The sequence below is a fragment of the Trachurus japonicus genome, chromosome 12 (assembly GCF_045865225.1).
Source record: "Trachurus japonicus isolate A0001 chromosome 12, Traja_1.0".
Classification (NCBI taxonomy): domain Eukaryota; kingdom Metazoa; phylum Chordata; class Actinopteri; order Carangiformes; family Carangidae; genus Trachurus; species Trachurus japonicus.
In genome coordinates, this window is record NC_140918.1 from 503,235 (window position 1) to 531,046 (window position 27,812).

The window sequence follows — 27,812 nt, forward strand, 5'->3', positions numbered from 1 at the left end:
ATGTCAGAGAGGGAGTGGGTTCACATGATATTGATCACATGGCTCTAATTTAATCCCTTATTGGTGAAAGTGAAGCTGTTCCAACCATCCTCGGTCTCCCCTACATAAATGAAAGTAGTACTACTACGGTCTAGAATAAAGATGAAAAAAGGGGCAGTGCCACAGATAACAGCAGACACAACGACTGGGTTACTGGAAGTGAAAACGCCTGAGGCAGCGACAGGAAGGACTCGAGCTTCCTCTAGATTCTCTAATCATCATCAGACTTTAGAGTTTCTGCTGCAGCGTTTAGTTTCTGTGCAGTGTGAAGCGTCGTGTTCTGGTTTTATGAATGTCATCACACTGCAATAACAACGGCTGTCGAGTTCAGTTCACTTCTCATATGAAGGAGAAACGTGCACGCGTAACGTTACACAACATTTTTTATTTTTAGATGTAGGCAAATCATGCGCTATGCAAACATGAAGCAACCACACCTCAGAGTTGTTCTGTTTATATCCTCTTGACATGTGAACACCCACGCAGCTGCATGTTCCCTAGAAAACACCGGCCGCAAAACATCCAGGAGTTCAAAAGAGACAGATTCAAATGAGCTGCAGCGTAAAAAAACCCAAAGATGAACAGATTAACAGATAAAACATTATAATATATATATAACTACATTATCTGAGAACCTGAAACCAGCTGCGGTTTAGTTGGTTTCGTTGAAATCTGAATAAAATGATGAAAAACTGTTTCTAATTTATGTTTTTTCGGTGTTTATTTCCAATCTTCTCAATAGATTTCATTTCACTCTCGTGTCTGAACGTTAAATCTGAAGCTACAGCAAGTTAGTTTAGCTTAGCATAAAGACTGGTACTGGTATGTGGGGAAAGCTTTGACTGCTTTAAAGGGACAGTTCAACATTTAGTCAGATCCTCCTCTCACTATAACCACTATAGTCATAGCAGCAGGTTCATCACCTTTAATTATCGGTGCACATTCACTACACTAGGAAATGTATAATCCTGTAACATTATGATGCATGAAGCAAATACTGGGAACTACTTTCTCTTCTGAAATCCCTCCGCCCAGCAGCAGCCGTGTCTGGAATGTAGTTCCGGCTGCATTCACCTCTAAAACAACAGGATTATCTCATATAAATATCACAGTGACAAACTAATTCAAATTAATCAGGTTGATGAAAAGTAATGACGCATGAACAAGCACTTTGTGTGTGTGTGTGTGTGTGTGTGTGTGTGTGTGTGTGTGTGTGTGTGTGTGTGTGTGTGTGTGTTTCTTGTGCGATAAGCTACGATGAGCCATGTTTCCTGTGAAACTCACACAAGTGATAAGTGAAACGACCACAAAGAAACTTTTTTTCTTTTCTTTTTTTAGCCTTGAGGCGTTTGAAGCTGCAGCGTTACAACAGTAACACACTGAAGAACATCATGAACAGGCTGTTAAATACACAATGAAACACTTCACCTCACTTTTCACTTTTCATTTTCTACTTATTAGAGCCACGGGCCATCGCACCGAGCACTGGGCCCCTAACAACCTTATCCACCGCTCCATGGATCGATTTCTCACCGGCTTCGTTGGAAACAGATGCACATCTTACTAAGAATATTTGTCTTATTTCTAGTCAAAATGTCATTTCTAGTCAAAACAAATCAAATAAGACTCATCACATAAAAGCAGCTTGTTTTTAGACACTTTTTACTTCTTTCAAGCAGATTTTCACTTGAAATAAGTAGAAAAATCTGATAGTGGAGCAAGTTTTTCTTTCTTATTACAAACACAAAAAACTTGCTTCACTGGCAGATTTTTCTACTTATTTCAAGTGAAAATTAGTTTGAAACAAGGCAAGGCAATTTTATTTGTATAGCCCATTTTTACCAGCAGTTTGTCTCAAAGGGCTTTACATCCCATCATGACAACATCCTCTGTCCTTAGACCCTCACATCCACTGAGGAAAAACTCCATGGAAAACCCTTTTAACAGGGAAAACCAGGAGAAAGCTCAGGGTGAGCAACAGAAACAAGTGAAAATGATCTAAAAACAAGTGATTTTTTAGGTGATGAGTCTTATTTTAAGTGGAAAGAGATTAGTTTAGACTAGAAATGAGACATTTTGACAAGAAATAAGACAAATATTCTTGGAAAGATGTAGAGTTTTTGCAGTGTAGAGACACAAAGGAGGAGAGTTCAGACTCAAAACAAAACCTATGTTTTATGATAATTTGCTTTTTCTTTATTTCTTTTTTCTTTTCAAGCAGCTTTTTGAGGCTTCAGAGTGTGAAAGAGGAGGAGGAGAAGAGGAGGAGGAGGAGGAGAGAAAGAGGAGGAGCCAGCTGATGGTCTGTGCTGCAGAGCTGCAGCTGTGACAGTCGGTCGGTCGGTCGGTCGGTGGAGGCTCTTCCTGCTGAGAGGAGCTGCTCTCTCTGCTGCAAAGCTCCACTATGGACTAAAACCTGGACCTGGACTAGACCTAAACCTGGGCTAAACCTAGACCAGGACTAAACCTAGACCTGGACTAAACCTAAACCTGGACCTGGACTAGACCTAGACCTAGACTAAACCTGGACCTGGACTAAACCTAGACCTGGACTAAACCTAGACCTAGACCTAGACTGGATCTAGCTGCTCTTCAACCTCCACTGGAACCTTACAGACACTTCAAGGTGAGAGCAACTTCCTCTTCATCTTCTCCTGCTCATGCAAGCTGTTAGTTTACTTTATTTTACTTTATTTATTCATTCTCTGTAACTTCCAACTTCCTCTCCTCTGTCTGTCTGTTGCTCTGACTGCTCTGTTCCCATCCACAACTCTACCTCTACCTCTGTCTCTGTCAATTCAATTCAATTCAGTTAGCTTTATTGGCATGAACAGAAATGTGTTGTTGCCAAAGCACTGTACAAACTATTACAGAGACATTTCAATAGAACAATATATCTCTGTCTCAGTCTCTGTGGGGAACAGCAGCAGCTCTCCAAAAAGACGTTTCCAGAAAGCTGCTGCTAATCCCCAGCGTGTGTGTGTGTGTGTGCGTGTGTGTGTGTGTGTGTGTGTGTGTGCAGGTCCATGCATGTTGTTGACTCTTCCATGTTTAACATCACAGTGCTGCTACGTAGCGACGTAGCGGTGAAATGTCCGGTATGCAGCTGATCCTCTCAGGTCGCTGCCCCCCCCCCCCAGAGGAAAGACAACACACACACAGATTACACACAGACAACACACACATTACACAGTGATACCGACGCCTCTCTACCCCTCCTTTACCCCTCCTCCCTCCCTCCCTCCCTCCCTCCCTCCCTTCAGGCTTCACACTCACTTCACCAGAATCGACTTCGTCTCTGAGCCAAGATTCAGATTCAGTTCACTGAACTTTCACTGGAATAAGAACTTCTCTTCTCTTCTCTTCTCTTCTCTTCTCTTCTCTTCTCTTCTCTTCTCTTCTCTTCTCTTCTCTTCTCTTCTCTTCTCTTCTCTTCTCCTCCCTTCTCTTCTCTTCTCCTCTCTTCTCTTCTCTTCTCTTCTCTTCTCTTCTCTTCTCTTCTCTTCTCTTCTCTTCTCTTCTCTTCTCTTCTCTTCTCTTCTCTTCTTTTCCCTTCCCTTCTCTTCTCTTCTCTTCTCTTCTCTCCTCTTCTCTCCTCTCCTCTCCTCTTCTCCTCTCCTCTCTTCTCTTCTCTTCTCTTCTCTCCTCTCCTCGTCTCTTCTCTTCCCTTCTCCTCTCTTCTCTTCTCTTCTCTTCTCTCCTCTTCTCTTCTCTTCTCTTCTCTTCTCTTCTCTTCTCTTCTCTTCTCTTCTCTTCTCTTCTCTTCTCTTCTCTTCTCTTCTCTTCTCTTCTCTTCTCCTCTCTTCTTTTCTCTTCTCTTCTCCTCCCCCCTCTCTGCTCTGTCAGGAAGTTTATTTACCATAAAGTTCCTTGTTACAGTTTTTCTCGATTGCTAAGACACATTTCTCGAAAGCTTCTCTAATTTTCTCTATACTGTGAACACAAACCCCAATTTTCAAGCTACATTCACAAAACCTCAGACTCTTCTTGCAAAACCAAACTTTCACCTCAAAACAGTTCAATCTGGTGCCCAAAACTGAACTTTGTTGCCAAATCGTGCCCCGAGTCAATCAAAATTAAAAACACTACTGAGCAGTCACTAAACACTACATAGAAAAATAGAAAACACAACGCTCAGCACATGAAGCTGTAGAAATACATGTTTATTGTTCACTGTAGCTAAATGCATGTTGCAAAACAAAAAACCTGTGCATTTACACTGTAGCACTTCTCTCCTTCCCTTTCTTTCACCCTCCTCCTTCCCTCTCCACATCCATTTCATCCCCTTTTCCTTCCTTCTTTTTTTCTGCCCAGTTCATCCCTCCCTCCCTCCCTCCCTCCCTCCCTCATCCTTTCTTTCTTCACCCTGTCTCCTCTCATCTTCTCCTCTTGCAAAACAAAAAACCTGTGCATTTAGCACTTGTACATAGTAAAAAAAAAAGGAGTACAAAAAACAGAAATCTTGTGCATTTACACGTAGCACTTGTACAGTACAAAGACAAACAGAAATCTTGTGCATTTAGTACTTGTATACAGTAAGCCTACGTAAAAATAAAGTACAAAAATATAGAAATGAGAAGTGCATAACTCAGCCACAGCATCATTTCTCTGTACTGGGTCAGGCCACAGGACTTCATCCTGAACTAGCTACAGTATATGTGCCCTCACATCATTGGACACAAGTGTGATCCATTCTGAGTTGTTGTGTTCAACCAGTGAAACTTGTGCTTTAGTTGTGTTTGACTTTTGCCTCCTGTGCTCAGCATTTTGCAACACAGGTGCATCACAATGAAAATGTGTTGGTAAGTTGTGTCTAAACAGGTGAAAAGTGCTGATGGTTTTGCCATAAGAGACTGATTCAATCAGTGGGTTCAGGCAACTGAGCACTTGGTTCAGACAACAGGGTTTAGTGTTTTAGCAATTGAGAAAAACTGTAACTGTGTCACTAATTGTGTTGCATGTGTGTGTGTGTTGCATGTGTGTGTGTGTGTGTGTGTGTGACATTTTTCTTCTGACCCGACCGACCGGCCACCGCTGGGTGTAACCGATAGTTCCTCCTTTTCAGAGAGAGAGAACAGTTCTGCAACAGGAGGAGGAGGAGGTTGTATAACAGGACGACTGTAGTTCTGCAAACTGACTACACACACATACAGTATATACTATATACAAACTAACTACACACACACACACACACATATAAACCTTAGATCATGTGAGTTATTTAACATTAGGCAAGGCAAGGCATCTTTATTTCTACAGCGCATTTCATACCAAGGCAACTCAATGTGCTTTACATAAAGACTAAACATTAAAAAAAGAAGCATAAGACAGAATAAAAACAAACAAAACACTAAAAACAGAGCAAATAAAAGTAAAAGAAAAGAAAATAGATAAAGTTTGAAGTTCTCAGCTATAAGCAGGTGAAAAGAGGTTAAAGACTTAAGAGGTTTTAATGGTCAGAACGAAGCAGAAACTGCAGCTGGTTTGTTAAAATGCTTCTTATTAAAAGGACCTGCAGCTCTTTTACTGCTCACGTTTCTCTTGATTTAAATATCACGTGAGAGGAAACAACATGGAGAAGAAGAGTTCATGTGGAAGTTGAGCAGCAGTTGAAAGTTTAAAGTTAAACTTTAAAAGTCTGAATCAACGGATCTGAGCCGATGGAGGAACTGAGGAGTTTAGTGAAAGGAATCTGAGCTCAGAGATGTTATCATGCAGGAGCTTTGTTTTCTGTAGAAACTGGAACTGGCTGCAGGTATTTAACCCCCCACCCCCCCTCTACCACACACACACACACACACACACACACACACACACACCACCGCGCCTTTATCAGGAATCATCCTCGGCCACAGCTGGATGTCTATCTGATCCAGCTGTGGCTCCAGTCTCCTCCTCCTCCTCTGAGCTGCTGTGTCATGTTTGATTTGATTTGATTTATTTATTTAGCACAATGTTAAAACAGTGCAAGGAGGGAACGAAGCCTAGGAGGCTTGCACAAAGTTCCACTCCCTTCATCATAGAATTACATTAACTCAAGAAGATAAACAATGAGAAATACAGAAAAATAAAATTAGGAATGAAACAATAAAATGTTCAGTGCAACAGAGAAAAACTATGAAACACAAACAAACAAAAGAAAAGAAAAAGTCATGTCTTTGCTCCAGCTGGGAGGAGGAGGAGGAGGAGGAGGAAGCTGCACATGAGAGGACACGTGGTGCTTTAGTCAAACTTTACATTTAGAATACAGTTTTGCTCGATTGCTAAGACACATTTCTTGAAAGCTTCTCTCCTTTTCTCTAAACTGTGAACACAAACCCCAATTTTCAAGCTACATTCACAAAACCTCAGACTCTTCTTGCAAAACCAAACTTTCACCTCAAAACAGTTTAATCTGGTGCCCAAAACTGAACTTTGTTGCCAAATCGTGCCCCGAGTCAATCAAAATTAAAAGCACTACTGAGCAGACACTAAACACTACATAGAAAAATAGAAAACACAACGCTCAGCACATGAAGCTTTAGAAATAAATGTTTATCGTTCACTGTAGCTAAATGCATGTTGCAAAACAAAAAACCTGTGCATTTACACTGTAGCACTTCTCTCCTTCCCTTTCTTTCACCCTCCTCCTTCCCTCTCCACATCCATTTCATCCCCTTTTCCTTCCTTCTTTTTTTCTGCCCAGTTCATCCCTCCCTCCCTCCCTCCCTCCCTCATCCTTTCTTTCTTCACCCTGTCGCCTCTCATCTTCTCCTCTTGCAAAACAAAAAACCTGTGCATTTAGCACTTGTACATAGTAAAAAAAAAAAGGAGTACAAAAACCAGAAATCTTGTACATTTTCACGTAGCAGTTGTACAGTACAAAAACAAACAGAAATCTTGTGCATTTAGCACTTGTATGCAGTAAACCTACGTAAAAATAAAGTACAAAAATATAGAAATGAGAAGTGCACAACTCAGCCACAGCATCATTTCTCTGTACTGGATCAGGCCACAGGACTTCATCCTCAACCAGCTACAGTATATGTGCCCTCACATCATTGGACACAAGTGTGATCAATTTTGAGTTGTTGTGTTCAACCGGTGAAACTTGTGCTTTAGTTGTGTTTGACTTTTGCCACCTGTGCTCAGCATTATGCAACACAGGTGCATCACAATGAAAATGTGTTGGTAAGTTGAGTCTAAACAGGTGAAAAGTGTTGATGGTTTTGCCAAAAGAGACTGATTCAATCAGTGGGTTCAGGCAACTGAGCACTTGGTTCAGACAACAGGGTTTAGTGTTTTAGCAACTGAGAAAAACTGTAATATGTCAAACAGTTGATGACGCTGCTGTTGCATTAATCAGAGAAGTTGTTATTGCCACGAGCAGAAAAGTTCACTTTACTTTTTACTTACTAAGGAACTGGACGTGGTGTCGGGTGCAAACACAGAAGCTACAAAAAATTGTAAAAAGTAGCGATAAAATAAACTAATAAACTGTAAGAAGCTCCAGACAGGAGATGGTTAGCTTAGCTTAGCTTAGCATAAAGACTGGAAGCGGAGGGAAACTGCTAGCACAGCTTCACCCAACCTGCTTCCTTCTATTTAAGCCGGTGCATATTCTCATTTGCCCAGGTCATAGTATTTCAAAGGAGGTTAAATCGAAAGCAACTGGACAAATAACTAAGTCCAGTTGCTTTCGATTTAACCTCCTTTGAAATTCCTTCTATTTAAAACTCAGTAATCAGCTGCTCATGACACAGCTGTGGTTTATTTAGTGTCAGAGAGTCGACACCTTCAGTCACGTGTCGATCTGTGACTCATCCTGAAGTTATGGAGAATATTTAACACACCATGACGACGCTGTGAAGCTGCTGAACGCTCCACTACTGTCCTCAGCAGCCAATCAGCAGCTCCTCATTAAAGCCTTTAACCTGAGATCTACGGAGGCCCCGAGGGGCCAACGCACTGCAACTACAGAAAACACACAAACATGAACATCATCAGTTTGACACATGAGCTGCATAAACTCACAACACAACAGACAGTGTTACTGTTGTGAGTTTCTGCAGCTCAACGTGTCAAAGTGTTGAAGTTGTTTTCTGTATCTCATCAGTGTCTTTGCATGTTGTTACTCTGATGCTGCGTTTGAGACAAAACGTTGTTGCATCTCAAACATTTTGAAGTCAGAAATCATGGTGATGGTCCAACACGGTCCAACAAACAGCGCAGTATACGGATCCACTATCCACCGATCAAAAAGCCACTTACAGCCACAAATAATGCTCAGAACAGCACCAAACGTCATCAACAGTACAAACAGGGTCCCATCCCATAATACGAGGCATCAAACGTCTGTTAGCTTAGCCTGGTTTCTATTGAAAAGAGACGAAAACAACTCACCCACTCTCCTCCAGTTATACGCTATGCAGCAACTTTCTGTGTCCAGCACAGAGTCCAGGTACTGACAACACACGTCTGAGGCCGACTGGCAGCACAAACATCTGGTTTCAGCACAAACATCTGGTTTCAGCACAAACATCTGGTTTCAGCACAAACATCTGGTTTCAGCACAAACATCTGGTTTCAGCACAGACATCTGGTTTCAGCACAAACATCTGGTTTCAGCATAAACATCTGGTTTCAGCACAAACATCTGGTTTCAGCATAAACATCTGGTTTCAGCACAAACATCTGGTTTCAGCACAAACATCTGGTTTCAGCATAAACATCTGGTTTCAGCACAAACATCTGGTTTCAGCATAAACATCTGGTTTCAGCACAAACATCTGGTTTCAGCACAAACATCTGGTTTCAGCACAAACATCTGGTTTCAGCACAAACATCTGGTTTCAGCGCAAACATCTGGTTTCAGCGCAAACATCTGGTTTCAGCGCAAACATCTGGTTTCAGCACAGACATCTGGTTTCAGCATAAACATCTGGTTTCAGCACAAACATGTGGTTTCAGCACAAACATCTGGTTTCAGCATAAACATCTGGTTTCAGCACAAACATCTGGTTTCAGCACAAACATCTGGTTTCAGCACAATCATCTGGTTTCAGCACAATCATCTGGTTTCAGCACAAACATCTGGTTTCAGCACAAACATCTGGTTTCAGCACAAACATCTGGTTTCAGCACAAACATCTGGTTTCAGCGGCCACCGACAGGCAGTGACCACCACACTGACCACTTGATTCCCCCATATCCTATCTGTGATGTCTGCTTGTTGTAGCCATGGTTACAGGTAGTCAGCTGTTGTAGCCATGGTTACAGGTAGTCAGCTGTTGTAGCCATGGCTACAGGTAGTCAGCTGTTGTAGCCATGGTTACAGGTAGTCAGCTGTTGTAGCCATGGCTACAGGTAGTCAGCTGTTGTAGCCATGGTTACAGGTAGTCAGCTGTTGTAGCCATGGTTACAGGTAGTCAGCTGTTGTAGCCATGGTTACAGGCAGTCAGCTGTTGTAGCCATGGTTACAGGCAGTCAGCTGTTGTAGCCATGGTTACAGGCAGTCAGCTGTTGTAGCCATGGTTACAGGTAGTCAGCTGTTGTAGCCATGGTTACAGGTAGTCAGCTGTTGTAGCCATGGTTACAGGTAGTCAGCTGTTGTAGCCATGGTTACAGGTAGTCAGCTGTTGTAGCCATGGTTACAGGTAGTCAGCTGGCGTGGAGGTGATGACAGAGTGAAGTAGAGTCCTGCAGCTCAAGGATGAATGTGTGTGTATTACTCCATATAATGCAGCTAAGTTCCTATGTATCTTCATCAGTTTATAAAAGTTATTATCGAGTGCTCACAGGGAAATGAACCGAGAGAATCACGTGAACAAGCGCGAGATTAGACGCAACGTCACACACGCGATCAGGACGCCGTTTGTTGCAGGAAGAGACTGTCTGTAATTTAGTGAAGGAAACATCACGGACACGGCTGAGTTTATGCAGTTTGAGAACAACAACGACTGGTTTCATTTCGATGGGCGCTGCTATCAGTTAGAGACCGGGTTTACTGAAGACGAGCTGAAGGAAATGGAGGAGAAAAGTCAAAGAGGGGCAGCTGCGGTGGAGACTATGTTCTGGACCTGGGGGAATCAAGTGGTTAGTGTGGTCACTGCCTGTCCTCTGAAACCAGATGATTGTGCTGAAACCAGATGTTTGTGCTGAAACCAGATGTTTATGCTGAAACCAGATGTCTGTGCTGAAACCAGATGTCTGTGCTGAAACCAGATGTTTGTGCTGAAACCAGATGTTTGTGCTGAAACCAGATGTTTGTGCTGAAACCAGATGTTTGTGCTGCCAGTCGGCCTCAGACGTGTGTTGTCAGTGCCTGGACTCTGTGTTGGACACAGAAAGTTGCTGCATAGCGTATAACTGGAGCAGAGTGGGTGAGTTGTGTTCGTCTCTTTTCAATAGAAACCAGGCTAAGCTAACAGATGTTTGATGCCTCGTATTATGGGATGGGACCCTGTTTGTACTGTTGATGACGTTTGGTGCTGTTCTGAGCATTATTTGTGGCTGTAAGTGGCTTTTTGATCGGTGGCTAGTGGATCCATAGACTGCGCTGTTTGTTATGGTGCGGTCATTGCTAACGCTGCTACAACTAGAGAAGCGGGTCCATGCCTATGTTCCCTCAGCCCTATGTTCCCACTCAACTCTCTCTACCTATCTGGACTCTCTCTACCTGGCCTGTCTAGCCTCTACCGGGTCTTTTTACTAAACTTAACCAACTCCTTTCTTCATTGCCTAAACCCAATGGTGGGACCAAAGGGCTGTGGGAACATAGGGCCTAATTTTTAGTGACAACAAAAGTTAGAAATGTGGGAACATGGGAATGACCCCAGAGAAGCTAGCGGTTAGCAGACTTCATCATCCAGGGAGGGGTCTAACTCGGTGTTACGGTGCGTTGGACCATGGCTTAAACTGACGCCGGAATATAGACCCACAGAGGGCTCAAATTCATTTTTATTTTCTGTACAGCTTTAATGTTTAGGACAGATGAACTAAACCTGAACTGATGTGTGTCTGTCTGTCTGTGTGTGCAGATGAGCGACCAGGACAGCAGCAGCTCGGCCTCGCAGACGGACGGCGAGTGTGAGTGTGAGGAGGAGCTGATGGAGGGAGAGATGGAGGGAGAGAACGGAGGAGAGAACGAAGGAGGAGAGAGGGGGGACGAGAGCCACAGGGCGAGCCCGGTCCCCAGCCTGTCCTCGTTCTCCTCGTCGCTCCGCGCCGTCATCCGCATCAAGCAGAAGTACCAGGCGCTGAAGAAGCGGCGGATGGACCTGGCCCTGGAGGCGGCGGGGGTGGGGCTGGGGGGGCCGTCGGGGGCCCCGGCCCGGACCAGCCCCAAGATCTTCACCTTCGACGGCCTCACGCCCTCGTCCTCGGTGCCGGCCCTGTCCTCCGCCGCCGCCCAGAGGAAGAAGAGGAGGAAGAGGAGGCGCGTGATGTTCCCCAACGGGGGCCGGTGCCGCGCGCCGCCCAAACAGGAGCAGAGCCGCGCCAAGTACTGCCTCTACCTGCTCTGTGCCATCGTCTTCCTACAGGTGAGACCCAGAGACCGCCGCCATATATGGTATAACAGGAAGTAGACAGGTGAGGGTCTCCTCACAGCTCCAGTCAGAACATCAGACTTCATATTTAAAGGCTATTTTAAAGGGATAGTATCATTTTTTTAAAGTGTGGTTGTATGATCTCCAAATAGCCCCTAAGTACTTTAAAGCAGAAGTAAGTGATATATTTGTGTTAATCTAAGTCTTAAATAGTTGTATCTTCCGACAGCAATCACTTCTATAGAGTGTTTGGTCTGAAACACGGGTCTGTCAGTCACTCTGCTCTGCTCTGAGCCCAGGAGAAAACATTTATCGTATCCTACAGTTTTTATCCAATGAGGAGAGAGAACGGCATGCAGGGCTGTGTGTGCAGCCAAGGAACGCCGTGAATGTGGCGACGTAGGGACGAGGACTGTTATGGTGCGTTCAAGGAAACTCGTATTTTTCCGACCGTGAAGTGGTACCAGTTCGATCTGGTACGAGTTCACGGGTCAGAAGTTACGAGTGGCCGTTATAGTGACTTTCACCGGTAAAACAGGTCGGAAAAACACGAGTGGGTTGCCTGGAACGCTACAAAGTCGTAAGTTGTGACTTGAAGCTGTAATTTACGATTTCAAAAGCCTGCCTGGAACGCAGCATTAGCCAAAACGACCGGACCACTTACTTCTGCTTTAAAATAAGACTCATCACATTAAAAGCAGCTTGTTTTTAGACACTTTTTACTTCTTTCAAGCAGATTTTCACTTGAAATAAGTAGAAAAATCTGATAGTGGAGCAAGTTTTTCTTTCTTATTACAAGCACAAAAAACTTGCTTTCACTGGCAGATTTTTCTACTTATTTCAACTGAAAATTAGTTTAAAACAAGTGAACATGATCTAAAAACAAGTGATTTTTTAGGTGATGAGTCTTATTTTAAGTGGAAAGAGATTAGTTTGGACTAGAAATGAGACAAATATTCTTGGAAAGATGTTGAGTTTTTGCAGTGTTGAGTAAGAGTACAAATACTACTGGTCAAAATGTACTCCGTTACAAGTAAAAGTAGCTCAGTCGACATGTTACTCCAGTAAGAGTAAAAAAAAGTACTTGCTTTTAAAGGTACTTAAGTATCCAAAAGTACATGCTTTTAGTACAAGTAAGAGTAAGAGTAAATGTCTTATTTTTCACATAAATGAATGACTCTAATTGTTTTAGGGTTTCCTTCTTTGACAAACACAGCTTGTGTCCAATAGGATTTTACCAAGTAGCCTACTGTCTCTACCTGCTCTGTGCCATCGTCTTCCTACAGGTGAGACCCAGAGACCGCCATATATGGTATAACAGGAAGTAGACAGGTGAGGGTCTCCTCACAGCTCCAGTCAGAACATCAAACTTCATATTTAATGGCTATTTTAAAGGGATAGTAGCATTTTTTTAAGTGTATAATATAATACATCGTCTGATAGATGAGTTATTACACTAATGTTAAAGGGATATTCCAGTGTAAGTTTAACCCATGGTCCAACGCACCGTAACACCGAGTTAGACCCCCCCTCGATGATGAAGTCTGCTAACCGCTAGCTTCTCTAGTTGTAGCAACGTTAGCAATGACCGCACCGTAACAAACTGCGCAGTATACGGATCCACTATCCACCGATCAAAAAGCCACTTACAGCCACAAATAATGCTCAGAACAGCACTAAACGTCATCAACAGTACAAACAGGGTCCCATCCCATAATACGAGGCATCAAACATCTGTTAGCTTAGCCTGGTTTATATTGAAACGAGACGAAAACAACTCACCCACGCTATTTTAAAGGGATAGTAGCATTTTTTTTAAAGTGGGGTTGTCTGATCTACAAATAGCTCCTAAGTACTTTAATTGCAGTAGAAGACTCTCTGCACTCCTCCCGTTAGCAACGCCAGCCCATAATAGCCCTGCCCAGAGATTTACAACATACAGTGTTGTGAACAGACCCAAAGAAACGGCCTATTTTCACGGCCTAAAAGAGGTTTTACCTGAAAAAAAATACACAGTTCCATTGTTCGCTATAATATAATTTTTTCCAGTTTTTATTTGGACCTAACCAACTCACGTATCCCTCCGCCCAGGGTTAGCGCCCGCCGATCAGCAGTTGGTTAGGTCCAAATAAAAACTTTTTTTTTCAGGTCAAACCTCTTTTAGGCCGTGAAAATCGGCCGTTTCTTTGGGTCTGTTCACAACACTGTATGTTGTAAATCTCTGGGCAGGGCTTATCCTAAGCAACTCAGTGGTATTTTTCATGCTGCATTCAGGTGAAATCGGGCAGACGGCAGACGGACGACAGCCGCTGCACGTAACGGCATAAACAAGCCTCTATGTAAACAAGTGGTCCGTCAGCACGAGGCAAAACAATACACGTGACAATATGAACGGCTAATTCAGAGCTGAAAGGAACACTTCACTTTGTTGATGGGGGGATTGAAAAACAGTTAATGAAAAACAGACAGAAGAACCAAATAATCGATTTTCGTGAATAGATGACAGGAGAAGTTACACAATGTCCCTTTAAACAAATATGTGGACAGATATAAATACGGTATAAATTCCTCATGTGGCCACGCCCAGGAGCTCACCTGTACATCACAATATGAGAAATAGAAATAGAAATAGAAATAGAAATAGAAATAGAAATAGAAAGCCTTTATTGTCATTGTACATCAGTACAATGAAATGATGACTCAATATACAATAAAAACTTCGATCAAAGCAATTCAGCCAAAACAAGACATTTAAAAGGAGTTGTGTTACTCTTTAAACAATCTGCACATCTCTTCAATATTCTTCTTCACTATGTGCTGATTTTTCCCCAAATAATTTCAACCACTCATCTTTACCACAATAAAATGTTGTGGTAAATATGTTATTATGTTATTATATCATTTATCTTTACACAATCCATTATCTAAAAAAGTGTTAAAAGTGTTGAATCACCACTTTTTAGCCTGTTTGGCTCCATCTATTGGTGGATAACCACAGTGTGAGATGAACTTATCACACTTAAGTGTTCAAATTTTTTAAAATGAGCTGTATTATTGGTTAAATTGGTTAAAATCCACAGAGTAAAGAACCTCATTGAGCTGATTTTTCCTCTATTATCTCCATTAGTTCAAATTAGTAGTTTTAATGTGAAACAACATTCCCAACAGTTGTTCCTAAGCTGCCATGACTTCCTGTTCCTGCCCAGAGCAGAAGCAGTGAACCGACTGTTGCAGCTGGATGTGCAGTGAAGAGTGGAGGGAGAAGAGTTGGTGTTAACCTGAAGAACACAGAGTGTAGACATGTTTGGTCCTGTCGGGCTCCGACGTTCACATCCAGCTGCTCCGACGCTGAGGTTCACTGCAAAAACTCTAAATCTTTCCAAGAATATTTGTCTTATTTCTTGTCAAAATGTCTCATTTCTAGTCAAAACTAATCTCTTTCCACTTAAAATAAGACTCATCACCTAAAAATCAACTTGTTTTTAGATCATTTTCACTTGTTTCAAACTAATTTTCACTTGAAATAAGTAGAAAAATCTGCCAGTGAAAGCAAGTTTTTTGTGCTTGTAATAAGAAAGAAACACTTGCTCCACTATCAGATTTTTCTACTTATTTAAAGTGGAAAATTTGCTTGAAAAAATTAAAAAGTGTCTAAAAAAGTCTTATTATATGTATAATTAGATCTATTTTGACTAGAAATGGCATTTTGACTAGAAATAAGACAAATATTCTTGGTAAGATTTTGAATTTCCGCCTCACGTGCATCGCTCCGAATCTCTGGCCTTTTATTCCAACACAAACATCTTTAATGGATCCCTGTGAGTTTCCTGTTGCAGCCTCATGCCGTCTGCAGCGGAGCGGAAATAAACTTGGACTGGAGTTGTTTCCTCTTCTAGAGCTACAAAGCAAAGAGATCTGTGGAGATTAGACGCTCCATTAGCAGAAATAAACACCAGCGCTGCCGCCTGTCATCGCCTCGGTGTCGGACTCGTTCCTCCAGTCGTTTATCTGGAGTCCCAGATCTGGTCTGGTCTGGTCTACACCACAGCAGCTTCTCAACATGCTGCACGTTCACGCTGGATGAAATGAAACAAACCTAAACATCAGCGATTGATCAACTTTAACTGTCCTCAGGGAGAAAAAAAAACAGTTTAGTAGGTCTTAAAAACACTTGAGTTGTGCAGTGAACAGTGAACACATGTTTACAGTTTCTGCAGTACAACTGGTTAATGTGTTCTATGACTCCAGTTAGACTTAATAGATTCAACAGTGCCATTCCAGATGTTTGCATAAAATGTGAGAAGGAAAAGGGCGGTTTCCCTCCGTTTGTGGCCGAGTTCTCAAATAAAGAACTTCAGGGAAGAAGTGAAACAGTGACTTGAGGAAATATTAGAGATTAAATTACATTTAGAAACAAAACTTTTTCTGTTTGGTTTTTTACGCAATCAACTGTAACATAAGAAAGAAACAAAGATTATTTTTAGATATCGGCCTGTTGTTGGCCAAAAGAGTCATCACAGTTGCTTGGAAGGAGGTGGACAGACCAACGATAGGTAAATGTCTCTCAGAGTTAATGTTAACTCTGCCTTTATTCAATTCAATTCAATTCAATTCAATTCAATTCAATTCAATTCAATTCAAAAAACTTTATTCATCCCCAAGGGGCAATTAAAAAGCACGCTGAGCAGTTCAAGTAAGAACAGATCACGTTCAGGGTTCAGAAACCACTTTTTGAGAACATCTGGAGCCCCTTTAGACATTTTTTTGCAAAGAAATCCCATCCGATCTAATGGAAACACCTGGGAATAAGTTTCCCTCTGCAGTTCAGCTGGATAAGATGCTCACTGTTTGGTGTTGAACGCCCACTAACCAACATGTGTGTAGTGTAAACTTGTGAGTATTTGCAGGGTACAGTGAGTTATGTGTATACTTATACCCCCTTTTTACTTATTTACTAATATTTTTAGTTTATTTTGTATGTATTTAAGTTATTTCTTTCTCTATTATTTACTTCTGTGGCTGTTTTGTTGTTAAGCCTTGATCAATCGTAGGTGGGTGGAGGTAGGTCCAAACTATTCCTATTATTCCTCAAAGGGCCGGGGTGTGGCTGCAGGTTTTTGTTCCAAAACAGTTTGACCAATCGACTCTCTGAAGACTGAGATCAGTTTATTAAATGGGTCAAATCTGGTGCTGCTGCTGATTGGTTGGTGTGAACAAAAACCTGCAGCCTCACACCGGCCCTTTGTGGAATATGATAGTTTGGACCTACCTGTTCTACATGGTTTTGTTGCAGGAGCATTATGTCCCAGTGGTTTCAGATGTCTGTTGATATGTTTGGAAAGGTAAAAAAGGTAACCCTTTAATTTACAAGCCGTTAATTACGTGATAATGTCAAGAAATAACCAAGAAATAACAAATAATTGCATCACAATGTCTAGAATTTGCCTAGAAATAACGGTCAATTTCATAGCAATGTCGAGAAATAATATACAGCCAAGAAATAACAATTGATTGCGTAGAAATAGCCCAGAAATATTAGTCAATTAGTCAAGGACTTGGTGGAGAAATCTTGGCTTTTCCCAAAGAATTCAAAGCAATCTTTTGCCTTTATGAAAAACATGAGATTACTACAAAATTGACCGTTATTTCTAGACTATTTCTTGACATTAGTACCAAATTAATTGTTATTTCTTGGCTATTTCTTTATGTGACTTCATGTGCCTTTATTTTCGAAGGATAGCCCCTTGAGATGTACCATCTCATTTTCGAGGGGGTGGTTACTTGATATTATCTCGTAATTAGTGGCCTGTAAAGACCATAGACTGTAAAAAGAATGGACGTAGCGTCCGTGACGTCACCCATTGGTTTTGGGGAGTCGTTTTTGTGACTCCAACATGGCAGCCTGAACAGCGCCATGTTGGATTGGCCGGCCGAGAACCCGCCCACTGGCCTCGAAGCAGCTGTCCACGGAGCTGCTCGGACCTGTCACTCAACGTTTCCGCGCCCTAATTGGCGTTTTAACCTAATAACAGTAAAACAGTAGAGTTAAACCCCTCAGAGTTTTAACCTAATAACAGTAAACACCAGGCTTTGATCATGTTTATTGAGGATGTAAAGTGGGTGATTTTAACATGGGGGTCTATGGAGAATGCTGCTTTCTGACACCAGCCCCCAGAGGAAGAAGAGGGGATTGCAGTTTGTTGAACGAGGAAGTGACTTCACTTCTCAGACCGACAACTGCCCCCTTGGTAAAGATCCAGAGCATAGCTGGTGGATTCTGGGTAGTAACTCCGCCTGGTCTGTGTGTGTCGTCAGGTGTACAACGCCATCGAGAACCTGGACGACCACGTGCTGCGCTACGACCTGGAGGGCCTGGAGAAGACGCTGCGGCGGGAGGTGTTCGGCCAGCAGGGGGCGGTGGAGGGGCTGCTGTCCCACCTGAGGGACTACCTGTCCACCTACGTGCACAACAAGCCGCTGCTGCTGTCGCTGCACGGGCCGAGCGGCGTGGGCAAGAGCCACCTGGGCCGGCTGCTGGCCGCGCACTTCCGCTCGGTGGTGGGCGAGGCGCTGGTGCTGCAGTACTACGTGCTGCACCGCTGCCCCCAGGAGGCCGACGCCGCGCGCTGCGCCCGCGAGCTCGCCGCGCTCGTGGCCGCGGCGGTGGAGCGCGCCGAGGAGGAGGAGAAGATCCCGCTCTTCATCTTCGACGAGGCCGAGCACATGCACGCGGAGATCCTGGACGCGCTGTGGCGGCTGGTGGCGCCGGCGTCCAAGCAGTCCAACGAGTTCCTCAACGCCGTCTACCTGTTCCTCAGCAACCTCGGCCACGCCCACATCACCAAGCACATGCTGCACAACTCCTCCAGCGTCTCCATGGCCATGACCACGGCGGCCGGGCGCCACGGCAACCTGGTGAAGGAGCTGACGCCGATCCTCCGCGGCGGCCTGAAGGCGCTGCACCGGCTGTGGACCGAGGCGGACGTGTTGCCCCTCGGCCTCCTGGAGAAAGGACACGTCATGGAGTGTTTCCTGGACGAGATGACGCGCGAGGGCTTCTACCCGGACCGTACCAACATCGAGCGGCTGGCGGGGGAGATCCAGTACTACCCCGCGGTGGGGGGGCGCGAGTACTCGCAGACCGGCTGCAAGCAGGTGGTGGCCAAGGTCAACCTGCTGTGAAGACACTTCCCCTTCTCCAAACCATGAAGACACACAGAGCCACGGGACTGACTGTGCGTTCACACCAAAAGCTTCCAAAGCCTCTGTTGCTCACCCTGAGGTTTCTCCTGGTTTTCCCTGTTAAAAGGGTTTTCCATGGAGTTTTTCCTCGTGGATGTGAGGGTCTAAGGACAGAGGATGTTGTTACAATGCCATGTAAAGCCCTTTGAGACAAACTGTTTGTAAAAAACGGGCTATACAAATAAAATTGCCTTGCCTTGCCTTGCCTTCCAAAGCGTCAAAAACGCTCGAGGCTGGGCGTCAGACAAGACAGCTCCCAAAACGGCAAATATTTTCAGCCGCTTTGGTCGCTCGTCACGTGACTGACGTCAAAGTTCGATCACGCTGGTCATTGGGGAGCCGAAATACCAAAAAAAGGAGTTAAAAAAAGGCAGCCGACGGACATCTCTATTCTGACAGGTTGCCGCCGAACCGCGTCATAGCTAATTACCCTAAAGCTCAACTTCTCGTCTGGTGAAGCTTTGGACGCTCAGTGTCGCCGGGCTCTCATTGAAAATGAATTGACTTCCGGCGTTTTGACGCTTTGGAAGCTTTTGGTGTGAACGCACAGTAAAGGCCTGGCTTCTACCCGGACCGTACCAACATCGAGCGGCTGGCGGGGGAGATCCAGTACTACCCCGCGGTGGGGGGGCGCGAGTACTCGCAGACCGGCTGCAAGCAGGTGGTGGCCAAGGTCAACCTGCTGTGAAGACGCTGCTTCTGCTTCACTTCTCCAAACCATGAAGACACAGGGAGCGTGCCTATGTTCCCACTGGACTCTCTCTACCTATCTGGCCTGTCTAGCCTCTACCAGGTCTTTTTACTAAACTTAACCAACTCTTTTCTTGATTGCCTAAACCCAACCAATGGTGGGACCAAAGGGCTGTGGGAACATAGGGCCTAATTTTCAGTGACAACAAAAGTTAGAAATGTGGGAACATAAGAATGACCCCAAGACACAGAGCCACAGGAGAGGCATCAGGAAACTTGAACGAGCCAAAACTCTGAAGAAAAAAACAACAGGACGGTTTGTTCATTCAGACGGAAAGAGTTGGTTCAGCTACGACTCGGCTGCTTCAGAGTCTGTGAAACACTCGGACCAGAAACCAGATTTTTAAAGGTTCAGACAAAGTCCAAACAACTCATTGACCTCTGGTTGTTTCCCTCCACGCAGGAGGTTCAGGTTTTATTGATCCGTTTCTGCCTCCAAACACAAAGACAAAGTGACTGAACTGGTCTGAACACTACAGTCAAAAGTCTGGACACACCTTCTCATTCAGTGTTTTTTCTTTATTTTTTATCACTTTCTACATTGTAGATTCAAACTGAGACATCAGAACTATGAAGGAAGGTTACATGCTGTCATTCCGACATCCCACCACTCCGACATACCACCATTTAGAGAACCCACCATTCCGACATCCCACCATTCCGACATACCACAATTTAGAGAACCCACCATTCCGACATCCCACCATTCCGACATACCGCTATTCGGACATGCAAACGTCCCACCATTCCGACAAGGCTTTCAATATGAGGAAATGTGCATTACTCAACAGGTGACTCCCTTCTTTAAGACATGCTGATAGAGGAATACCCACATGGTTGTGCGTTTTGCTAAACTTAACCAACTCCTTTCTTCATTGCCTAAACCCAACCAGTGCAAAATCTTTTGGGGAAAAAAAATACGCTATTAAAGGAATTGTTGGAAAGACCGGATGTTTAAAAAAAGAAAAACATACCATCATTCCGACCATAGGAGGCAAGAAGTGTTAGCCTGACAAGCCAAACTATATCATTAACATGTCTAGTCTGGTAACGACCGGTAGACCTCGGCTCAATCCAGGGGACGGGATGAAGGCTGTCTTTCAAACTGCCTCTGCACCAATAGGGTAGCGCTACGACCAATCAGAGCAAAGAGCAGGATGACGTTAGCCTGACAAGCCAATTAAAATGTATGTCGTCATCACGTTAAGCTGCCCAACGACTCTCTAAACAGATAGAGCGCTGTGATTGGTCAACACAAACGGTGTTCCAGACTCAAAAAGTTCCTATGGCTCGTTTCTAGACCCACCTACGGAGCAAATATATTTGCTGCCGCTAGGGGGAAGATAGATTTCTAGGCTAAAGAAGTGTCGGAATGATGGGACACTTGATAGAAAATTAAGTGTTGCCATTTAGACAATTAGAGCCCTATGTCGGACCGGTAGGATGTCGGAATGGCGGTTGCCCCCCATGAAGGAACTCATATGGAGTTATGTAGTAAACACCAAAGTGTTGAACAAAGCAGAATATGTTTTATATGTTAGATTTTTCTCCACCTTTTGCTTGTTGTTTCTGTTTTCCAACAGTGTTGAAGGAGTTCTTCCCAGAGGAGCTGAGACCTTTGTTGCTGTTGCCATCTCAGCTGCTTTAGCTCAGAGGACAGAGACACTTTGGTTTTATTAACACTTTATAACTCCATGTGAGTTCCTTCATAGTTCCGATGTCTCCAGTTTGAATCTACGATGTAGAAAGTGATAAAAAATAATAATAATAAGGAAAACCCATTGAAGGAGAAGGTGGACTGGTAGTGTACGTCATCGTTTGCTCTTCAGACCTTCAGGCTCCTCTGAGGATGAACACACTGACTGTGAAATACTGAAATATAAACGTCTACATGTCTTTGATGCACTGACAGAACTCGGTTCAGACCTCCGTGATCCTCAGTCTGAACTCTGATTCTTCGTCTAATTTAACTGTGATTTTCCAGCTTTGTGAACGAGCTCTGACTCACCTGCATCGTTACATTAACGTTACGAAGTTCAGCAGCTTCAGAGCAGCAGGAAACTCCACTGATACGTCCGTCTGATAATTAGAGCTAAGAGGTTGTTTTCAAAGACCTACGGTGGCCCTGAGAGGACACACGCAGACAGAAACAAGCTACAAGTTCAGAAAACAACTGGACAACAGGAAGTGTTTCTGGAGGACACAATGAAGTGAGGGACTAAAGGCTAAAGGCTAATGCTAAGCTAACAGTCCATGTGATCAATTACATGTGAATCGACGTTCTAATAAACCAAAAAATTATTTATTGACTATTTTATTGACTGGTCCCTCGCTTTATTGACTGGTCCCTCGCTTTATTGACTGGCCCTTGCTTTATTGACTAGTCCCTCACTTTATTGACTGTCCCTGACTGGTCCCTCACTTTATTGACCGGTCCCTCACTCTATTGACCGGTCCCTCACTCTATTGACCGGTCCCTCGTTTTATTGACCGGTCCCTCACTCTATTGACTGGTCCCTCACTTTATTGTGACTGGTCCCTCGCTTTATTGACCGGTCCCTCACTCTATTGACTGGTCCCTCACTTTATTGTGACTGGTCCCTCACTTTATTGTGCCTGGTCCCTCACTCTATTGACCGGTCCCTCACTCTATTGACCGGTCCCTCGTTTTATTGACCGGTCCCTCACTCTATTGACTGGTCCCTCACTTTATTGTGACTGGTCCCTCGCTTTATTGACTGGTCCCTCACTCTACTGACTGGTCTCTCACTCTACTGACTGGTCCCTCACTTTATTGACCGGTCCCTCGCTTTATTGACTGGTCCCTGACTGGTCCCTCACTTTATTGACTGGTCCCTCGCTTTATTGACTGGTCTCTCTCTTTATTGTGACTGGTCCCTAGCTTTATTATGACTGGTCCCTCACTCTATTGACTGGTCCCTCACTCTATTGACTGGTCCCTCTCTTTATTATGACCGGCCCCTCACTCTATTGACTGGTCCCTCTCTTTATTATGACTGGTCCCTCACTCTATTGACTGGTCCCTCTCTTTATTGACTGGTCCCTCGCTCTATTGACTGGTCCCTCACTCTATTGACTGGTCCCTCACTCTATTGACTGGTCCCTCGCTTTATTGACTGGTCCCTCGCTTTATTGACTGGTCCCTCACTCTATTGACTGGTCCCTCGCTTTATTGACTGGTCTCTCGCTTAATTGACTGGTCCCTCGCTTAATTGACTGGTCCCTCGCTTAATTAACTGGTCCTTCACTTTATTGACTGGTCCCTCACTCTATTGACTGGTCCCTGACTGGTCCCTCTCTTTATTATGACCGGCCCCTCACTCTATTGACTGGTCCCTCTCTTTATTGACTGGTCCCTCACTCTATTGACTGGTCCCTCGCTTTATTGACTGGTCCCTCGCTTAATTAACTGGTCCTTCACTTTATTGACTGGTCCCTCACTCTATTGACTGGTCCCTGACTGGTCCCTCACTTTATCGTGTCCCCAGAAACACTTCTTTTCTGGATTTGAAGAGTTCATTTGCAAAAGCAGATAAACGCCATTTTGAAAGAAATGAGCTGAGGCTTTGTAATTATTCTTTGCATAGTTTTGTTTTCAATAAAACTTTATTTTTTTGAGATATGTCTGTTTTGTTACATCTCGAAGTCACTCAACTTTGGTTTGACTGATATCACCTTATGTAAATAAAATATAAAAAATGAAGATTTTCTAGAGTTTTTTAAAAACGGAGTTATCTGCTTTTGCAAATGAACTCTTCAGGTTTGTTTCTCTGCAGTGAGTTTGTCCCTCTGAGCCACCGTAGCCTCAGACAAGTCAGACAGATGGATGCAACCAGAGGTCACCGAGGACGTTTGGTTTGGGTGAACTGAACCTTTAACTACAGTACAACATCACATCATCGTATTGGCAGCTCAACCAGACATGAACACTGATGGGAAACAGTGAAGGACTCTCATTACTGCTCGTTTGGTGGTAACAGATATGAAAAAACAAAAAACAAAAACAGGAACCTAATATACAAGTTATTATGGGATGTTTGACCGACATTCATTCATCTGAACAGGAAGTAACAGGCTGATAGAGGAAGTCCCTCTGCTTTATTAATGCTGGTGCAAGTTCCTCTGTCACGTAGGAACCTTCAGACCAGCTGGTTTATTATTTATTACAGAACATTACAGTCTTTGCATTGATTGTACACACACACACACACACACTTGCACTAGCATTAAGGTTTCATTGTTATTAATTGGTGGATTCAATAACGTTAACGTCCTAGTTTCAGGTTTAATTTTAGTCCAAATATTTCTAATACGAATTTAAATTCAAATGTGTATTCATTCAAGTGCCTTAAAATAAAAAAGAAACCATTTAAACATGGACAAGACTCTTTGTTTTTTTCATCTGTAAACTGTTAATTCATAGCAAAACCACTGATGCGTGTTGCCTTCAGGGACAGTTTTTCATCAGCAGTCTCTGTATTTCCCTCTAAAACAACTCTGTGTGGTAACGTTGTGTTATTATCTCATAGCGTGGTGAATGTGCAGCTCACAACTTGTCCACCAGAGCGTTGTGGAGTTGTTGGATTGTGTATTTGATGAGTTTGAAACCAAGAAATCCCATAATGAGCCTCCGTAGCGTAGCTCTGAGCAGCTCACGGCTCTGCTCCGCCAATTAAAGGTAACGAACCTACTGCTGTGACTATAGGGATTATGGAAATGGGCCAATTTGACTAAATGTTGAACTATCCCTTAATATTTTAAGACTTTGGTAAATACAGTTGGGCATCCTGGTCAAAATTCCTGTTAAAGTTGAAACAGTTAAAGCAAATGGAAGATGTTTTTTCTTCAAAAGGCAGATGTTTAACAGGAAGCATTGCATTTCAATATTTTAAGCAGTATCAGTTCATTTTTTTTGTTGTTTTCGACAATTTAAAAATGAAAAAGGGAAAGCAACAACCTGCAAAACAATGGGGTGTCCACACTTTTTCATGCCACTGTACATGACAATTAACGTTAATGTGTGTAACACTGTTAGTTTTGTGATTGTGTGTGTGTTTTCCTCCATTATGCTAAACTAAGCTGGACTGGTGTCAATATTCAACCTGAAAATGTCAAATTGTTCATAACTGAACATCATTAGTCATTCACATGTGGTTCAAAACCTTTTTTTAAAACCTTTTCTAACTTCAGACTCAGTTTTTATTTTTAATTTGGACGAGATTCGGAATTCGGAAAATACGACAACGTCCACACATAGTTTTTGATTTCTCTGTATTATTAGAATTCCCTTAGTTAACATTAGAAAAAAAAGAGGTTAAGCAACAACCTGCAAATGAATGGGGTGTCCACACTTTTTCATGCCACTTAACTGTACACAACAATTAACGTTAATGTGTGTAACACTGTGGTAGTTTTGTGATTGTGTGTGTGTGTTTTATTCTCTTCAGTTTCCCTCCTTTATGCTATAGTATATATGGTATACATGTAAACTAAGCTGGATTGGTGTCAATATTCAACCTGAAAATGTCAAATTGTTTTTAACCAACACCTGTTTATAACTGAACATCATATTAGTCATTTACATGTGGTTCAAAACTATTTTTACAGGGTTCCTACAGCTTAAGCCAAGTTAAATTTAAGACTTTTTAAGACTTTTTTAAAGCCACTTGAAATGAAATTTAAGACCGACTTCATAATAAACACAAATGCAGAAAAAAGACAAAAAAACACCACATCTATTACATAATAGTGTTAGGGACAATTTGACCCACTTTCCTATGTGATCCAAGGTAAAGTGACTGCTACATGAACATTGGATTGTGTCTCTTTCCAGCTGTCCTTTCAAAATAAATGTCTCTTTCCAGCTGTCCTTTCAAAATAAATGCATAAAAAGTCCGAAAAAAATAAATAAAACTGACTCTGGAGCTGGAGGCGGTGAGAGATTTAGCGTTGACGGCCGCCACTAACTTCTCTATGTCGGAATGTTACCAATTATTTTGAGATTTGAGACCAATTGGCTATATGCCCAGCTGGCTAAAATCCAGGAAGTAGTGGTACTTCCTGGTTGGTACTTTCTGAATTTCAGCCAGCCAGGTGTGTCTGATTATTGTTTTGAGGTCAGACACACCGGGATTAATCAGTTTGGCCAATCATGTACAACAGGAAATAAAGGAGCTGGCTGAAATTCAGGCAGTACCAACCAGGAAGTACCACTACTTCCTGGATTTTAGCCAGCTGGGCATATAGCCTATTACAACCATAAAATACCACTCACCATGTGTTAACATTTTTAAGACTTTTGAAAAATTGATTTAGGACATTTTAATGCCAATTAAGGCCTTGTTTTTAGATTAATGAATTCAATGCCTTTTAAGACTTTTTAAGGATCTGTAAGAACCCTGTTTTAAAACCTTTTCTAACTTCAGACTCAGTTTTTATCTTTAATTCAGACGAGGAAAAGACGACAACGTCCACACACAGTTTTTTTGATTTCTCTTTATTATTAGAATTCCCTTAGTTAACATTGGAAAAAAAATGAGGTACTGTGTCTACGTGACAAAGAAAAAAGAAAAATGAGCCTCGAAACGGTGACGACATGAGATGGAAAACACATTTTGATGCATGACGGTCGAAACAAAAAAAAAAGGAAAAAGAGACGTGATAGTGATAGGTGTGGGACACTCACGGTCCAATCAGATCGGAGCAGCTGCTGTGGTCCAATCAGAGCGCAGCGTTGGTTTCTACAGATCTGAGGAATTGTATTTGGAGCCGAACAGCGACGACGAGCGCCGAGACGAAGCGACACGACGACGAGACGAGGACGCAGCCGCAGCCGATAGATGAAAACAATGTCGTAGAAATGCGAAAAAAAAAAAGAACTAAACTACGTTAAACGACGCTAACCAGAAGATTCCACCACACTGGTTTCACCTATCGCCACGACGACGACGAGGAGCGTCCACGTCCGTCCACGACCACAGACGACAGACTTATTATCCACTGTTTAAAACTTCCAACTTCAAACTTCCACTTTATGGAGTCAATGGTCCACAAACCTCAACACAACAACACAAAACAAACACACTCAGCACTTTAAAAAGCAGCTTTTGGTAAAACTTTACTGTAATAGGTGTTAATCAGATTAACATAACAGCTGTCATAAACATCAATGAATACTTCTGACAGCTGTGGTTAAGTGTCATTCTGTAAGTTATGTCACTTTTAATACAAAGTTGACATTGTTAGAGATGTTTTTGTTCTGACAACTTGACATAAAGACAATTTAAACTGTCATAGCAGACCTAATTGCCTTTAAACTTTAAAAATGATGTAATAAGTTCTCATAACAAGGACATCTCAAATAATGTCAACTTTGCATCAAAAGTGACATACACTGCAAAAACAAAAAAGTCTTTCCAAGAATATTTGACTTATTTCTTGTCAAAATGTCTCAATTTTGTCAAAATTAACCACTTTCCACTTAAAATAAGACTCATCACATTAAAAGCAGCTTGTTTTTAGACACTTTTTACTTGTTTCAAACTAATTTTCAATTGAAATAAGTAGAAAGCAAGTTTTTTTTCAAGTTTCAAGTGAAAATCTGCTTGAAAGAAGTAAAAAGTGTCTAAAAACAAGCTGCTTTTTATGTGATGAGTCTTATTTTAAGTAGAATGAGTTTAGTTTTGACTAGAAATGACATTTTGAGTAGAAATTAGACAAATATTCTTGGTAAGATTTTGAGTTTTTGCAGTGCAACTTACCGAATGACACTTAACCACAGCTGTCATAAGTATTCATTGATGTTTATTATGACAGCTGTTTTATGTCAATCTTATGAATACCTATTCAGGTAAAGTGTTGCCCAGCTTTCAGCTCTGCATCCTGGTCTTCTTCATCCTCACGCTCTGTTTTTTTAATCTTTTTATTTACGTATTTATTCATTTATTTCTTTTCTACGGAGGCGGAGCGACGCTGCAACCAGCTTCACATTTACAACGACGACGACGACGACGATTAAGACGACAAAAACGACAAAAACTAACTTCATCCAAGACCTACGGGGGAAATAAATAAATAGTGCCACTTGGGTCAGTAACCATGGTAACAGTCCACAACTTCCTGCTCCGCCATCTTTCTTTCTTTTTTCTTTAAATCTTTTTATCCGTGACCTTGTTCTTCTTCCTCCTCAGAGCGTCGCTGTCGGAGAGACTGGTGACGTGGTGGGGGGAGGGG

At 42.7% G+C, this 27,812-nt stretch overlaps 1 protein-coding gene across 1 annotated transcript; it reads left to right on the forward strand.

The window, feature by feature from the left end:
* Positions 1-2,579: 2,579 nt before the first annotated feature.
* Positions 2,580-19,019, forward strand: tor4aa (torsin family 4, member Aa). Its single transcript, XM_085792355.1, has 3 exons — positions 2,580-2,665; positions 11,058-11,561; positions 17,883-19,019. The coding sequence occupies exons 2-3, from the start codon at positions 11,058-11,060 to the stop codon at positions 18,747-18,749; spliced, it is 1,371 nt and encodes a 456-aa protein (XP_085648481.1). The 5' UTR covers positions 2,580-2,665; the 3' UTR covers positions 18,750-19,019.
* The last annotated feature ends 8,793 nt before the right edge of the window (positions 19,020-27,812 follow it).